At 40.1% G+C, this 17533-nt stretch overlaps 1 protein-coding gene across 1 annotated transcript in view; it reads left to right on the top strand.

The window, feature by feature from the left end:
- ADCY10 (adenylate cyclase 10) overlaps nt 1–17533 on the top strand; it is a 120276-nt gene that overhangs the window by 79960 nt on the left and 22783 nt on the right. Inside the window, exons 20-22 of the mRNA XM_012527624.4 lie at nt 14229–14298; nt 14558–14789; nt 16082–16189. Coding sequence (XP_012383078.2) covers nt 14229–14298; nt 14558–14789; nt 16082–16189 — 410 coding nt within the window. The remainder of the gene's footprint in view (nt 1–14228; nt 14299–14557; nt 14790–16081; nt 16190–17533) is intronic.

The following is a 17533-nucleotide window of genomic DNA, read 5'->3' as shown; positions in this document are numbered from 1 at the left end:
TTTCTCTTTTTTTGTTTGGTCTAGTTTGAAACAGGGTTCTAGCAGAAAAAGGATATGAGTGAGAGGGAATTAACCAGAGTAAGCAAGTTCAGGGCTCTGGAAAAGAGGACTTAGGTTCAGGGCAGGGATTCAAGACCACCTGAGAAGCAAGAATAGAAACTTACAATCCTGTAACACAAACCAGTTATGTGACCTAGAAAAGCACAGCAGAGGCTTACAGGGGTGTGAGAATCCAAGGACTCAATCACTCCAGGAGTGATGGATGTCAGACTTAAAGCAGCAACACCAATTCCAGGGCACATTCGTGGGTGGAGAGGAAGCATCTAATGGGTTGCCTGCCTTAGCCATAAGACTTCAATGATTCTGGCTAAACCTAGTGGGAACACAGACTACAAGAAGGGGACTCCTATATCATAAGGATATTTAAAATCAGGATGAAATATATGTAAAGTGCCTATCCCATGGTAGGGTACAAAATGGATATTTCGTTTCATTCTGTCCCTATTTCACATGCATTCTCCTTTGATCCTCATATCAGTCCTCCAAAGTGGACTTAAAAATGAGAAGGTTGAGGTTCCGCAGATTACGTAATTTACCTAACATCAAAGAACTAGTGACAGAATTTATTCACTCCCAGGTCAGTCCAATTCCAGGGTGCATGCTCTGTCCATTACATCTAAGTTTACCAAAGTGCAGAGGAGATTAGGAGAAGCTCATAGACACAGAGTTAGGAGTGAATCCAAGAGTGAGGAAGGTGATTCCCTTTCTATTTTCTTTCACTTGCTCTAATTTCATCAAGAAGAATGTAGTGGCTTTACACTATGGTTCAAGCAAGCATATCATTGAGAGGACACAAATACAGTGGCCAATCTCCCTGTTTAAAAAAGAAAAATCAGGGGAGTGGATGTAGCTCAGTGGTTGAGTGCCTGCTTCCCATGTACGAGATGCTAGGTTCAATTCCTAGTTCTTCAGAGAGAGAGAGAGAGAGAGATCAGGCTTTAGGCTCAGAGCCCTAGAATCTGGACTATGAGGTTCTTAAGTCCCTTGAAGCCTTGGGCACAAGAATGATGAGACTTCAGCAGCACAGTCCAGTGGCACAGGGAAGATGATGTCTGGGAAATGTACATGTAGCTGAATCTAGTGTTCAGTATTTATTACTTCTTCCCTAATGTATTATATTTTTCACAAACTGGAAACATCTTTTAAAAATCATTATTATAAAAGTAGTATGTATGTAACATGATGTGACTGAAATTTCTACCAAGGCACCAAGATACAACTGAGACTGCAAACCAGAGTGAGGTAATAGGTGAATATACAGAATTTACAAAGTTCATAGTTGAAAGTCAATTTTAATCTTGGATCCTTCATCCATATCTAAGATATAAAAATGGAGAGTGTGGAGAGAGCCAGGATTTGTGAAAAGATTCCTTTGGAGTGAACTGATGAGTTATTATGTGCCCTCCCCAAGTTGCTTGCTCCCTTCATCATTTCAAACCTAGTAAGATGTTGTGATGGTTGGACTAATGTGTCAATCGACCAGAAAATTGTGCCCGTTGTTTGGTAAAGCAAGCACTGGCTAACTGTAATGCAAGGGCATTTATGGACTTTAGTCACCATTGACTTTACTGCAGTGGTAAATCATACATAGCTGATTACAATTACATCAATCAGGGAGATTGCCATCAGCAATGAGTGATGCTTTATCCAATCAGTTGAATGCCTTAAAAGGGGAAGTGATTCCAGCATTGAGCAAGAATTTCCCAGTTCATCTTTGGACAGCCACCGTCTCCCAGAACTTGTCAAGAACCTTCACTGGACTTTCATCAGAGCCCCTGGTTGCAGCCTGCCTGCGGAACCTGGACTTGTGCATCCCCACAGTCACGTGAGAGACTCATAAAATTGTATACTATTGACATGTATCTCCTGTTAATTCTGTTTCCTAGAAAACCCTGACTAATATAGATGTCTTCCTTAAAATCAGAGGATACAGAAGACTGAGGCCTAAGAAGGCTACAGTGGCCCGTTGCTGCACTGAGATCAACCTGCTCTCCCAGAGTCTGTGGCGGAAAGGTTGGGTGTGGATTTCTCATGGAAAGAGAAAAAAGCCAGACTGGAGCCATTTCAAGTTCTTCCCAAGAGTAGCCTTGGGAGTATGAGAAGACTCCTAGGAGTGGAGTGCTAGAAAAAAAAAAACAGATTAAGAAGGGAAGGCAGGGATGAGCTAAAGAAGATGCATCACCCAAATTAAGGAAAGCTTAGTGAAGAATTCCAACCTAGAGTCAAAGAAGCCACAAAAGCATCAATAGGAGAGGATCAGCTAAAAGAGAAAGGAGAGGGAGAGGAGACAAGAATATTCCAGATTAACTGGGATCAGAAGGCCCTATTTTATATTGGGGAGGGGGGAAGGTGGACTGTTGTTTCATTTTGGAAGATAAAATCATCTGCCAGTTAGCAGAGAGGCCAGTCTGAGTAGCTGGCCTTGAGAGGGCACTGTTTAAGGTCATCTAAGAAAAACAATTTCAGCTATTTTTGGATTCTCCAAAATACCTTGGGAGTTCAGCTCTAGAGTGTATATGACAGGATGTCTCTGGTGTCCTTCCATCAATACCTCTAGCTGAACCAGGTATATTCCCGATTATTTCCCTTATCAGAACTCTTCACCTCTTTAAAAGGCTATCAAGTAGACAAACTCCAAATAAAGACTCAAAAGTTTTTTCCTAAAGGTTTTATCATAAAAACAACAAACTCAGGAGTAGAGATGGCTCAAGCGATTAGGTGCCTCCCTCCCATATGGGAGGTTCAGGGTTCAATTCCTGGTGCCTTCTAAAAGGAAAACAAGTACACAATGACCAGACACGGCAAATGCAAACAATGAGGGAGTGGGGAGAAAGAAATGAAATAAATCTTTAAAAGCAAAAAACCACAACAATCTCATGACCTATTACACACCCTCAGTAGTTCTCAGGGCAAACATTTTTAACATTTTTTTTAAACAAATCAATTATATTGATACATATTAATAAAGCATACAATTCATCCAAAGTGTACAATCAATGGTATATAGTATAGTCATATTATTGCATATTTATCACCTCAGTCATCATTAGAGCATTTTCATTATTTCAATAATAATAAGGAAGCAGATTTGGTTCAACTGATGGAGTGTCCACTTACCATATGGGAGGTCCAGGGTTCAAACCCAGGGCCTCCTGACCCATGTGGTGAACTGGCCCAAGCACAGTGCTGATGCGTGCAAGGAGTGCTGTGCCACACAGGGGTGTCCCCTGCATAGGGGAGCCCCATGCACAAGGAGTGTGCCCCATAAGGAGAGCAACCCAGGGCAAAAAAAAAAAAAAAAAAGGCACAGCCCAAGAGTAGCGCCACATATACAGAGAGCTGGTGCAGAAGATAACACAACAAAAAGAGGAACAGATTCCCTGTGCCGCTGACAAGAATACAAGCCGGCAAAGAAGATGCAGCAAATAGACGCAGAGAACAGACAACCCAGGTACGGGGGAAGGGGAAAGAAATAAATAAATAATAAATCTTTAAAACAAAACAAAAAAACATCAAGGAACTTGGCCTAATGATATTTACAGAATACCCAACAGCAGTAGAATGCTCATTCTTTTTAAGTAAAAAAAGTACAGCCCACCCAGGAGTGGCACCACACACATGGAGAGCAGCAGGATGATGCAACAAAAAGAGACACAGATTCCTGGTGCCTCTGACAAGAATGCAGGCAGAAACAGAAGGACACGCAGTGAATGGACACAGAGAGCAGACAACAGGGGACGGGGGAAGGGGAGAGAAATTGTGAAAAATAATAATAAATCTTTAAAAAAATAATAATAGAGTGGCGGACTTGGCCAGTGGATAGGGCGTCCGTCAACCACATGGGAGGTCCATGGTTCAAACCCTAGGCCTCCTTGACCTGTGTGGAGCTGGCCCATGTGCAGTGCTGATGCACGCAAGGAGTGCCGTGCCACGCAGGGGTGTCCCCCGCATAGGGGAGCCCCATGCGCAAGGAGTGCGCCCCGTAAGGAGAGCCACCCAGCGCAAAAGAAACTTCAGCCTGCCCAGGAATGGTGCCGCACACACGGAGAGCTGACACAAGATGACGCAACAAAAAGAAACACAGCTTCCCGTGCCGCTGAAAACAACAGAAGTGGACAAAGAAGACGCAGCAAATAGACGCAGAGAACAGACAACCTGGGTGGGGGGAAAGGGGAGAGTAATAAATAAATAAATCTTTAAAAAAAAAACCATTTTGCAAATGTTTTATAAGGTTAAATATAAATATGTAGTAGTGGTTGGACTTAATAGTCAGATTATAATGAATGTAACACACACTGTTGATTTAAAATAACAATAATAAAAATAAAAATCAAACAAACAAGAAGATTCTTCACCCCTTGATTCCTCTCTGCTTCCTCTGCTGTACATAACTGCTATTTCTGGCTGTTCTTGCACAATTACTTCTTTATTAACCAGTTTTATTGAGATATATTCATATACCATACAATCTATCCAAAGTGTATAATCAATGGTTTTTAGTATAATCACAATGTTGTGCATTCATACCACAAAAAATTTTAGAACAATTTCGTTATTCCAAAAAGTAAAACTCCACACCCTTAGCAGTCACCTCTCAATTCTTCTATCCTTCTCCAGCCCTACATAACCACTAATCTAATTCCATCTATATAAATTGATTTGTATTTACATTTTATATCAATGGAATCATACAATATGTAGTACTTTTTGTCTGATTTCTTTCATTTGGTATAATGTGTGCTTTTTTTGGTCTGATAACATTTTGTAGTGCTAATATGTATTTGTTCAATTTCAAAGAAAAACAGTCTTATAGATGCAAATTCACCCATCTTCATATTTTACAGGTGATTTTACTAGGCTATACAGTTCCATGTTACATTTTTTATCTTTCCTTTTAGTAATATACATGACCTTAGACTTTCCCTTTAAACCCCTTTCATACCCACCTAATAGTACTGCTAGTTACAGACATCATGTTGAGCTTTCACCTTTTCTATTCATTTCCAAAAATTAACAAACATTCTTTTTATCAAGTTAACTCTCAGCTTTTCTATTCTCTAACTTCATTCTATTTTCTAGTGACCCATATTCAAGTTATTAACTCTATGGGATTACACAATATATTTAGTCCCAAGTAGTGCAGTCATATAGTATTTGTCCTTTTGTGTCGCTTCACTCAACATAATGTCCTCCAGGTTCATCCACGTTGTCATATGCTTTATGACTTCGTTTCTTCTTACAGCTGCATAATATTCCATCATGTATACCCACAATTTGCTTATCCATTTATTGGTTGATGGACAACTGGGTTGTTTCCACCTTTAGGCAACCATGAATAATGCCATCATGAATGTCGGTGTGCAGATGTCTGTTTGTGTCACTGCTCTCAGTTCTTCTGGGTATATCCCTAGTAGTGGTATTGCCAGGTCACATGACAAGTCTATATTCAATTTCCTTAGGAACCACCAAACAGTCCTCTACAGTGGTTGTACCATTCTACATTCCCACCAACAGTGAATAAGTGTCCCTATCCCTCCACAATCTTTCCAGTACTTGTAGTTCTCTGTCTTATTAATAGTGGCCCTTCTAATAAGTGTGAAATGATATCTCATTGTAGGTTTTATTTTATCTTTTTTTGTTTTATTTATTTTTTTGTTTGTTTTTTTAATTTTTAATTTTTAATTTTTTTCATTGTAATATTGATTTGCATTTCCCTAATCGCTACCGATGAACATTTTTTCATGTGTTTTTTCACCATTTGTATTTCTTCTTTGGACTAATGTCTATACAAGTCTTTTGCACATTTTTTAATCAGGTCATTTGTCTTTTTATTGTTGAGTTGTAGCATCTCCCTGTATATCATGAATAATAAACCCTTATCAGATATGTGATTTCCAAATATTTTCTCCCATTGAGTTGGCTATCTTTTCACTCTTTTGACAAAGTCTTTTGAGGTGCAAAAATATTTAATTTTGAGGAGGTGATATTTACTTATTTTTTTCTTTTGTTGCTCATGCTTTAGTTGTAAGGTCCAAGAGACCACCACCTACCACAAGTCTTTAAGATGTTTCCGTACATTTTATTCTAGTAGTTCTGTGGTCCTAGCTTTTACATTTAGGTCTTTCATCCATTTTGAGTTGATTCATGTACAGGGAGTGAGATAGGGGTCCTCTTTCATTCCTTTGTTTATAGATAGCGAGGTCTCCCAGCACCATTTGTTTAAGAGACTGTTTTGTCCCATTAACCTGGCATTGGCAGGCTTGTTGAAAACCAGCTGGTTGTAGAGGTGAGGGTTTATTTTTGGACTCTCAATTTGATTCCACTGATTGATTCTCTTTCTTAATACCACTACTATGCTGTTTTGACCACTGTAGTTTTGTAATATGTTTTAACATCAGGCAGTGAAAGTCCTCCCACATGGCTCTTCTTTTTAGAAAGCTTTGGCTATATGGGTGCACTGTCCCTTCCAAATGAATTTGGTGATTGCCTTTTCTATTTCTATAAAGTAGACTGTTGGAATTTTGATTGGTATTACTTTGAATCTATAAATCACTTTGGGTAGGACTGACATTGTCACAATATTTAGTCTTCCAATCCACGAACATGGAATGCCTTTCCATTTGTTTAGGTCTTCATTAATTTCTTTTTGCATTGTTTTATAGTTTTCTGCATATAGGTCCTGTACTTCTTTGGTTAAATTGATTCCTAGTATATGAGTCTTTTGATTACTGTTGTAAATGTAATTTTTCCCCTGATTTCCTCCTTAGATTGTTCATTACTAGTTTACAGAAACGTTGCTGATTTTTGTGTGTTGATCTTGTATCCTGCCACTTTGCTGAACTCATCTGTTAGCTCAAGTAGCTTTTTTGTTGACATTTCAGAATTTTCTAAATATAGAATCATGGCATCCACAAATAGTGAGAGTTTTACTCCTCCTTTTCCCATTTGGATGCCTTTTTTTCCCTTGTCTAATTGCTCTAGCTAGAACTTCTAACACAGTGCAGAATAACAAGGGTGACTATGGATATCCTTGTCTTGTTCCCAATCTTAAAGGGAAAGCTTTCAACCTTTCCCCATTGAGTATGATGTTGGCTCTGTGTTTTTCGTATATGCCTTTTATCATATTGAGGAATTTTCCTTTTATTCCTATCTTTCAAAGTGTTTTTATCAAGAAAGTAGGATGGATTTTGTCAAATGCCTTTTCTGCATTGATCAAGATGATCAAGATGATCAAGATCATGTGGTTTTTCCCCTTCAGTTTCGTCATGTGGTGTATTACATTAATTGATTTTCTTATGTTGAACCAGGCTTGCATACCAGGAAGAAGTCCCACCGGCTGTAGTGTATAAGTCTTTTGATATACTGTTGGATTCTATTTGCAAATAATTGTTGAGAAATTTTGCATCTAAGTTCATTAGAAAGATTGGTTTGTAATTTTCTTTTTTTCAAGATTTTATTTTATTTATTTATTTATTTATTTTGTTTATTTATTTATTTATCCCCCCTCCCTCCATTGTCCATTTGCTGTGTGTTCTTCTGTGTCTGCTTGTATTCTCATTAGATGACTCCTCGGACCTTTCAGAATGGGAGAGAAGGGATCATTCTCTTGTACCACCTCAGCTCCCTGGTCTGCTGCGTATCTTTTTATCTCTCCTCTATGTCTCTTTTTGTTGCGTCATCTTGTTGCACCAGCTCTCTACATGGGCCAGCTTGCCTTCACCAGGAAGCTCTGGGTATCAAACTGTGATACCTATATAATATACGGGAGCCCAATTGCTTGAGCCACATCCACTTCCCTAATTTTCTTTTCTTGTAGTGTCTTTATCTGGCTTTGGCATTAGGGTGATGGTGACTTCATAAAATGTGTTGGGTAATTTCCATCCTCTTGAGGTTTTTGGAAGCATTTAAACAGGATTCATGTTAATTCTTCTCCATATGCTTAGTAGCTATGGGTGGCAGACCCACTTCCTAGGGCCTTGGGGAGGGAGGCTATAAAGGCCAGAAAAAGCCTCTCTTACTGACTTTTAATTTCCTCACATGCACTTCCTCGGTCTGCCAGAAGATGGTGCTCTTTGGCAGCCCTCTCAATTCAGTGTCTGGTGGGGGCATGTTTGCTGCCATAGGGACTGGATCAATGTAATAGAGGTTCCTGCCTGGAGACTAACAGCCTCTAATTTCAAACTTTCTCAGAGGCAGTTCTCTAACCTTTGCTGGAAGCCCCCTTCCTTTTTTCAGGTAGGAAATAATTCCATTCCCCTCTGCACCTTCAACAATCAGTCCTGGTCAGGATCGGTAGAGGAGGAGATTGGAAGGGCTGGATCTCTTTAGTCCCTTGCCAGTTGCCAAGGCAAACAATGGCGCCTTAAAAGGGCTCATGGAAAGGGTGTTTATGTGTGATGAATCTGGACTCAGATGGGATCTCCCTTCATAAGACTTTCATGCTAATGTGCTGGAGGTGCAGTTAATGTTGGGGTTTAAGATATATTTAGGGGATTTGAATCTCTGGACTGACAATGTGATAGCCAGGTCCTGAGCCTCAACAGACTCCAGCACCTACAATCTGATTCATTGGACTCACCACACTCAGCTAAGATGGAGTTGAAGAAGGACAACCACCACACCATGGAGCCTAGAGTGATTACAACTGAAAATGGGAGGATTGCATCCAGCATCCATGTGGAATCTGAGCCTCCTCTTGACATAGAGGTGCAATGGACACAACCAATCCAATGTCCACATAGAAGAGGTGGCATTGGATTGGGAAAAGTGGACATGGTGGAGATGGGTATGGGGAAAGGCAGGAAGAGATGAGAGGTGGAGGCGTCTTTGGGACATGGAGCTGCCCTGGATGGTGCTTCAGAGGTAATCACCGGACATTGTAAATCCTCACAGGGCCCACTGGATGGAATGGAGGAGAGTATGGGCCATGATGTGAACCATTGTCTATGTGGTGCAGAGGTGCCCAAAGATGTACTTACCAAATCCAATGGATGTGTCATGATGATGGGAACGAGTGTTGTTGGGGGGGGGAGAGGGGGGGTGGGGGGGTGGGGTTGAATGGGACCTCACATATATATTTTTAATGTAATATTATTACAAAGTCAATAAAAAAAAAAAACCAACAATAAAAAAAAAAATAGAAAAAAAAATAGAAAAAAATAAAATAAAAGGGCTCATGGGACACAGCAGACCAAATTTGTGGGTCAAAAGCAAGTCAGCCCTAGACCGTGTCTCCCCTTTCCTGGGGAGGTAGATCCTTGGGGTCCCTCTGTCTGTAGTTGTTGCCCCCCGAGGCCTGATAATTCAAAAGTGTCTATAGGGTAGGGAAGTTGCCAACAGCAGCAGCTGCCCCTTTAAACTCAGAGTTTTGCCATTGCGATTCTTTTCCTTTGTCCCTCTTTATTCCGGACAGTGTTCAGTCTTCCCTTGGTGTCCTAAACCCTGGATTTATTCTCAGGCTGTTTTGACCTGTCCTAGCTATTTTTCTGGGAGAGAAGAGAGTCCCATGTCTTTCTAGTCTGCCATCTTCCCGGAAGTCTTTCAGCTGTTCTATCTAGTCATTACTTCCATATATTAAATGTTAATACTCCTATTTGTAAAAATTTACCATATTCTGACACTGTTTTCTTCTCGCTATGGTAGGTAAGGAATTAATTTTCTTATCCCACTTCTCAGCATCTTCCCACAGTATTGTTCTGTTCTACCTTTAGATAAATTAATCCAGTGTTTACATGATTAAGACCACATAAATGATGTTCATTACAGAACAAAGTCATATATAATGAATACGTTTATTAACAAATGTTTTTTTCCTTGAGTTTCTAGAAACTTTTGTCAGTGTCTTCCTTATGTAATAATAATCATCCTGCTTCGATCTTGGCTGGATATTCTATTATTCCTGAGCTTCCCCAAGTGTGAGATAGGACTTTTAGGAAGGATCAGGGACATAATTGGAAAAGGACTAAGGACACAGCATTAGGTATGGCTCAGATAGTGAGGAATTTGATTCCCTTCTCAGTTTTCTTTCAATCCTCATGTACTTCTTCAAAACTGTTATTTTCTAGTAGAGACAAATCAAGTGTCTAGGTAGAAATACTAAATATTATCAACAATAAATAAATACAATATAGGGAGTGGATATGGCTCAAGCAGTTGCTTACCCGCTTCCCACATGGGAGGTCCCAGGGTCAGCCCCTGGGGCCTCCAAAAAATAAACAAACAAAATAATAATTTTAATGATATGATAAATATAATAGAAATAAAAGGCACATTATTTTATGATTAAAAAAGTTATTTTCTGAGTCTTAATCCCTCCCAAGGATCTTCAGGTCCCAGAGACTATCTCCTGCAGCTTCCTCCACCTCTGTTATCAGTTACCACTTTGCTCACTTATCTCCCAAAAATGCGCTGAACTCTGGCCCAATGTTTCATTTACTTATTCAACAAATATTTTTTGCATTCCTCCAACATTCTATTGGGGGAAAACAGACAATAACAGAGAAGTAAATTATATAGTATGTTATAAATCATAAATCCCATGGAGAAAAACAGAAAAAAATGTTGGGTAGGGTAAGGGGGATTAGGAGTGGTTAGGATAGCCCTCACTGAGAGATGGGATTTGTGTAACAACAAAGGAAAGGAGGGACTTTGTCATGTGAATGGCTAGGGGAAGAGCTTTTCAGGCAGAGGGGACAGCTACTGCAATGGCCCTAAGACGGGAATGTTACCTCTCCCACTCTATATATTGTGGGTTTATGCTCTAAAAAATTATTTTACTCTCATTTTAATGGAGCCTGGAGATAAACATAGCAGGGCAGTTTGTCACCATGAACCTTGAACCTGGTGCTTATTTCTAGGTCTCTGAAACAACAGTGTGAGCAAGTGGTAGCCTTTGCATTTCCCCCTTCTTCTGAGACCCTACAAGCATTTTGTACCTTTTAAACTTTCAGAAATCCTCTTTCAAATAGGGAACTCAATATACTCTTTGTAAGTGAAGAAAATTAAGAACTGAAAATAATATGACTCACCCAAGGGGTAAATGATGTAATGACAGAAAGCATAACTTAATTTGCTTTATCTAAATAATATTGCTTTTTCTCTCTTTTATCTTATCACCATTAAAATTTGAAACATTACACACACACATACATATATATAGTACTGAAGAAGAAATGGCATTTTATTTTTGCTCCTTGAGTTTTTCAACAACACACATTTATTAAGCAAATTTATTGAACATCTATGTTTTAGGCAGTGATCTAGGCACTGGGGATACAGAGTTGAAAATGATAGACATGTAGGGAAGCGGACTTGGCCCAGTGGTTAGGGTGTCCATCTACCACATGGGAGGTCCGCGGTTCAAACCCCAGGCCTCCTTGACCCATGTGGAGCTGGCCCATGCACAGTGCTGATGCACGCAAGGAATGGTGTGCCAGCCAGGGGTGTTCCCGCGTAGGGGAGCCCCACACGCACCCCGTAAGGAGAGCCACCCAGCGCAAAAGAAAGTGCAGCCTGCCCAGGAATGGCACCGCACACACAGAGAGCTGACACACAAGATGACACAACAAAAAGAAACACAGATTCCCATGCCGCTGACAACAACAGAAGTGGACAAAGAAGAACATGCAGCAAATGGACACAGAAAGCAGACAATGGCGAGGTTGGGGGGAGGAAGGGGAGAAGAGTAAATAAAAAATAAATCTTTGAAAAAAAAGAAAATGATAGACATGTGTTTATTCTCATAAGCTTGAATTTTAATGGAAGTTGACAAATAACGAACAGATAATAAAATCATCAAGGAGCCTTATAGGCCTTGATAAATGTTTGAATTTTATTCTAGGTGGATTGGAGCATATTGGAGAAGTATTAGTTAGAATTAATATTGGCTGCATATAACAAAAACCCAGCTAATGTGAGTGGCTTAACATATTTATCATTAATTTTTAAAAATTCATTTCTCTCACATGTAAAAATGTTTGTCTCATTACTGGAAATGGTATGGAGGTTTCATGATCATCAGGAACGTGGTCTAAAATGGCTGCTGGAGCTCTAGCCATCATATTCACATCTCATGTAGAAGAAAAGAAATAAAAATAGGTAAAAGGGATGACCCCTCCTTTTAAAGAAGTTTTCTATAAGTCCTACCCAATACTTGATCCTATATTCTACTGATCAGAACTTAGTCACATAGCCATATCTAATTGCAAGGGAGGCTGGAAAATGTAGCCTTTTAGCTTAATGAATGGTTGCCTTGAGTAAAATTGAGTTCTGTTGAAGGGAGACAGTAGACGTTGGGATGGAAAACTAGCAGTTTCTGCTTAGAGACCTGAATTATATATTTTTAGAAGTCACTGTCTTCTCTGTTGGAAACAGATAAGGGTAGAAAGGAGATCAGTTTATTGTATTGATAAATAAAATGTTGGTGATGGACTAAGGTGTTGCTATAGTGAAGATGACAGAAGGAGATGGATTCAGGATATGTTTTGGAGTAGAGTCAATGGGACTTTCTGATGTGTTGAATGGGTCCAGGGGTGAGGCAAAGAGAAGAATCAAGGATATTGCATAGGTTTCTTGCCTTGAGAAATGGATATATGATGGCGATGTTTACTGAGAGAGGGAAGAGGTTTATGGAGATGGAGAGAGTCAAGATTTCTGTTTGGTTCATGTTAATTTTGAGATGCATATTTGGCATCCAAGTGATAGTTGCCAAGGAGGCAATTAGATATATGGGTCTGTAGTTAAGAGTATATGTCAGAATGTAGAGCTATAAAAAATTCAAATTCTTTGGCCAGTGGATGGAATTTAAAGTCATGGGCAGATGAAATTACCTAGGGATAAATTGTGGGTAGAGAAGAGAATCCAGAACCAAACTAAGGTTCGCCATCATTCAAAATGTTGGTAGAGGAATAGGAGCCAGCCGAGGGAACAGCCAGTGAGAGGGGAAACCAAGGGAATAGGTGTTACAGAAATTCATGAAAGGAGGGAGGGATGGATTGTATTAAATGCTGCCGGATGGTGTAATAAAATGAGGACAAAGATGTAACTTTTGGATTTATCAGCATAGTGGCCGCTGGTAACCTTGAAAAGAGCAGTTTTAGAGGAAGGGGGAGGGGAAAGGCACAACTGAATATATTCGGCTTTTAGTCACTAGGGAGCCACTAGATGGCAATCTAGGAGGAAAGGTTGACAACTTAATCCCAACATGATGAGGACTATGACAGAGGTCTGCACAGGGATTGATGGGCACACAAGAGTTAGCACACTAATTCTATGAAGGTAAGGCCACAGAAGGCTTTCAGAAGAAGGTGATAACTAGATGCTTAAAATGCATTTTTATAAATTAAAATATCTATGGAATAACACATTAGCCTTGGAACCAGGAGACCAGGGTTCTGGTCCCACCTCTGTCACTAACAGATACATGCACTGAGACAAGTCCCTTCCCCTCTCTAGGATTGTTCCTTCTCCTTGAATAGAGAGGAAGCTGGATAAGAGAATCCATATTTGTTTTGCTTCTAAGTTTATTATGTAATTTCATAACCTATTAAAGTGTAATTAGAATAGACTATCTCCTAAAGATTTTTTAATTCAAGGTTCTCTGCCCTTTAGTCAGTCTTTGGGGTTTTTATTTAAATATCTGTGTTTCCCCACTAGGAACTGAAGTCACTTTCATCAGGAGCATTAATTTGTAGTTTTAGTTATTGCACAGTGAGTTAGTAACAACTATAACAAACGCCAGCATTTCAGTGACTTAATACATTAGAATGATAGTTTACTTCCTGCTGATGTAATAATCCAATGAGAGTTTTAACAAACGGCCTTGCACACAGTAAGACAGACACCCAGGCTCCTTCCCTTTCATGGCTCTCCTGTCCTCAGGGTCTCAGAGTCCTTTGCTTTCCTGTCCAAGGAGAAGGTGGAGAAGGCACCTAAGCATCTCAGCCTGGAGATGACATATATCACTTCTGATCTAATTTCATTGTAAAAGCTAATCATATAGTTTCATCTAAGATGCATAAGAGATAGGGCTGGGAAATAAAATTCCTGGTTGTGTAGCAATAACTCTATACCATGAAAAGGAAACAATAGTTTTTGGTGGATGCCAGACATCTCTGCCACATAAAGCACTTCAGTGAGCCATATGACTCATTTGTTTATTTATTTTCTAGCTGCAGAAGAGATCATCTTTTCCAAAGCAGAGAGTCATAAGAAATCCGTGATATACCCTGATTTTCTCAGGTAAAGGAATATATCATTGTTTAGGAGGTAGAGCATAAATAATTGTCATTAAATTCAGAACACTGTTAGAATCTTTTGTCTAGTCAGTACTTTTGGACTCTTAGGTAGAGGTGGGGAAATGTGGTGGGATGTGCATGGTGAGTTTGGTTCAGTATAGCTACGTTAGGTTTTATTATCTTACTATTTATTAGTTTTCGAAGGTGTTTTAAAATCAAAGCTATGTAAGTTTTTGTTCCTATTTTTTTCTACATTTGGACAGTTCTGGAGAAGTAAGAGAAAAGATCTTAGGTTTCTTTGACATTGTTATAACAAAAATGAGAACATCTGATGAAGACATCATCCCTCTGGAATCTTGCCAGTGTGAGGAGATCCTAGAGATTGTCATCTTGCCTTTGGCCCAACATTTTGTGGCTTTGGGAGAAAAAACCAAAGCTTTATATTACTTCTTAGAAATTGCATCTGCTTATCTCTTCTTGGGTGATAACTATATGGTAAGTGGTCTTTACCTGGATCTCTTCCACCCTTGAGACAACTTAAAGATCACAAAGCCAGAATGGACTTTAAGGATTGTCTAGCCTGCTTTTCTATTACCTCTTTTTTTTTTCTGCCAGTATCCCATCCCTTTGAAAATTAAACAATCCAAAAGTTAAATGACCTAAGATTGAGAAAAAAGAGTTGGAACACATTGCAACTAGCATTATGCATCCTCTAAAATATTGCCACCTTTGGAAACTTACCATGATTTGTCTACCTGTACTGGGGCAGGAGACAGATCTCATTTCCAAAATGATATAGAGAAGCCTTTTGGGTTTCAGTGCTTCAGTTCCAGCATAGAGGCTTCCTCAGTAATGTCCCAGTGGCATTTTCTCTGACTTCACAAAGTACCTGTAGGCCTTTAGTTGAGTGAAAAACTGGCTTTAATCCTATGATCTCCAAAGAGACTCTCAGCACTTTAGTCTTCATGCAATTTGTGCTCATCACTTATAATTTTAAACCACCACCACTTATAATTTTAAACCACCATCATTTATAATTTTAAAGTACCAGTGAATGTTCCTCTAGGATAATAATTTTTAAGTAGGGTTCTAGGGTAATATGCCCCAGTGTTTGCTCATGGAACTTTAGAAATGTGAGGAGTTAAAGCACATAATGCAATAAAAATAATTCATTGTCAAATAAGTTGGAAAGCACCGTGCTGAATAAAGTAGATCTTTCTGGGCCTTCAATATGCTAAGATACAAATAAACCTGTCTAGTTATATCTTACAAGGTTGAAGATAAGACTTGCTCAGGGTCTTGCCTTCCTCTTCCCCCTCCAAAAGGTGGCCCTCGCAGGGGAAATGGGGGTGGGCCATAACTCATCATCTCTCTCATAGATGCAGGGATGCAGTCATGGCAGTGGGTATGTTGTTGGAAATTAGAAAGTTAGGGATGGAATTACTCAAAGGAGGAAATTACCCTGGTGAAAACTTTAGGTAAGGCAACATAGGTGACAACATGAGAAAGGGTGGAGATTTCTAGATTCATCCTCTAGCATGAGTGATCTAGCAGATGGAAGTGTACATGAAGATGGCCAGTATCTTCAATGGTAGCCTTACCCACCCACTTCCTGTCTAGAATTTAGAAGCTCATTCTATTCGGTGGAGCTGGAGTTGAAGGTGGAGGCAGTATCTAGAGTGACTTCTGCTTCTACTTGCTTTAGTGACATTAGCATCTGGGGCAAAGCCTCTCTGTGGTCCAGATCCCTGCTGACCCAATGCTTTCTACCTATTGTACTGTTGCAGGCATACATGTATTTGAATGAGGGAGAAAGGTTGCTGAAAATTCTCAAGAAAGAAAAATCTTGGAGTCAGACTTTTGAGTCTGCCACCTTTTATAGCCTCAAAGGTCAGGTAAGAAACCATTAAAGGCATGAATTAATCTGCTACTTGCCATTCCTCATATAGAAGAAGAACTGAAAATCATCCCTATACTTTCTATATCTTCATCTCATCTCCTGCCAGATTCCAAGATTCCAAGGCTCCAAGCCCCTGGACTCAAACCTCTTGCCATCACTGACAGCAACGAGATCTTCCCCATATTCCCAGTTGACATCTTTATGAAATATTTTTCTAAGAACCTCTAAAAATGGATGTGAATAGATAACATTTTCTTGAGGTAGAGGATACATAATTAAGATACTAAATCCTGGTCCTTCAACCATCCTTCCATGCCTATATCCAATAGACCTCTACTATAACGCCAGGCACAGGGGGATACAAAGGTTAAAAAAGAAAAGATGTGTCCTCAAGATGTTTCTGGTTGAGTGAGGAAGCCTGCCAGGATGATTAACACACAGTCTCTGCCCTGGAGGCCTTCACGTGTTGCTGGAAAGCAAGTAATAAACCACTGTGCTAAATGTTATAGCAGAGGCATGTACAAATCATTCTAACAGCAAAATAACTTCTTTGGGGTGAAAGAATGGGTAGGAGGGAAGAGGAGTTTATGGAGTCTTCATGGAGGAACCAACAGTAAACTGGAAGTGGAAGAATTAGTGGTCATTTTCCAGAGAGAGAAGGACATTCCATGTAGAGGGAATAGCATTTAAAAAGCCATATGGGGGGAAATGGATGCAGCTCAAGCTGTTGGACTCCTGTCACCGTATAGGAGGTCCAGAGTTCAATGCCCAGGGCCTCCTGGTGAGGGTGAGCTGGCCCGTGCACAGTACTGGCCCATTTGGGAGTGCCGCACCACATGGGAATGCCATCCCACGAAGGAGTGCCACCCTGCACAGGAATGCTGTCCCGTACAGGAGTGCCGGCCCACATGGAGAGCTGGCACAGCAAGATGATGCAACAAGAGACAGAGAGAAAATAAGAAGATGTAGCAGAACAGGAAGTTAAGGTGGCACAAGAGAGTAATCACCTCTCTCCAACTCTGGAAGGTCCCAGGATCCGTTCCTGGAGCCGCCTAATGAGAATACAAGCAGACACAGAAGAACACACAGCGAATGGATACAGAAAGCAGACAACAGGGTGGGGGTGGGGGAATAAATAAATAATCTTTTTTAAAAAAGCCATATGGGGAGTGGATGTAGCTCAAGTGGTTGAGTGCCTGTTTCCCATGTGCATGGTCCTGGGTTCAATCCCTGGTACCTCCTAAAAATTTTTTTAAAAGCCATAGGCATGAAAGCTGGTCTGTCCAGAGAAGGAGCCATTGCGTGTGGATAAGAGGGGCGAGTTTGTGATAGCAAATGA

The sequence above is a fragment of the Dasypus novemcinctus genome, chromosome 13, assembly GCF_030445035.2.
Source record: "Dasypus novemcinctus isolate mDasNov1 chromosome 13, mDasNov1.1.hap2, whole genome shotgun sequence".
Lineage (NCBI taxonomy): Eukaryota > Metazoa > Chordata > Mammalia > Cingulata > Dasypodidae > Dasypus > Dasypus novemcinctus.
The sequence above is the reverse complement of the archived record's forward strand: the minus strand, read 5'-3'. Positions and strand labels throughout refer to the sequence as shown.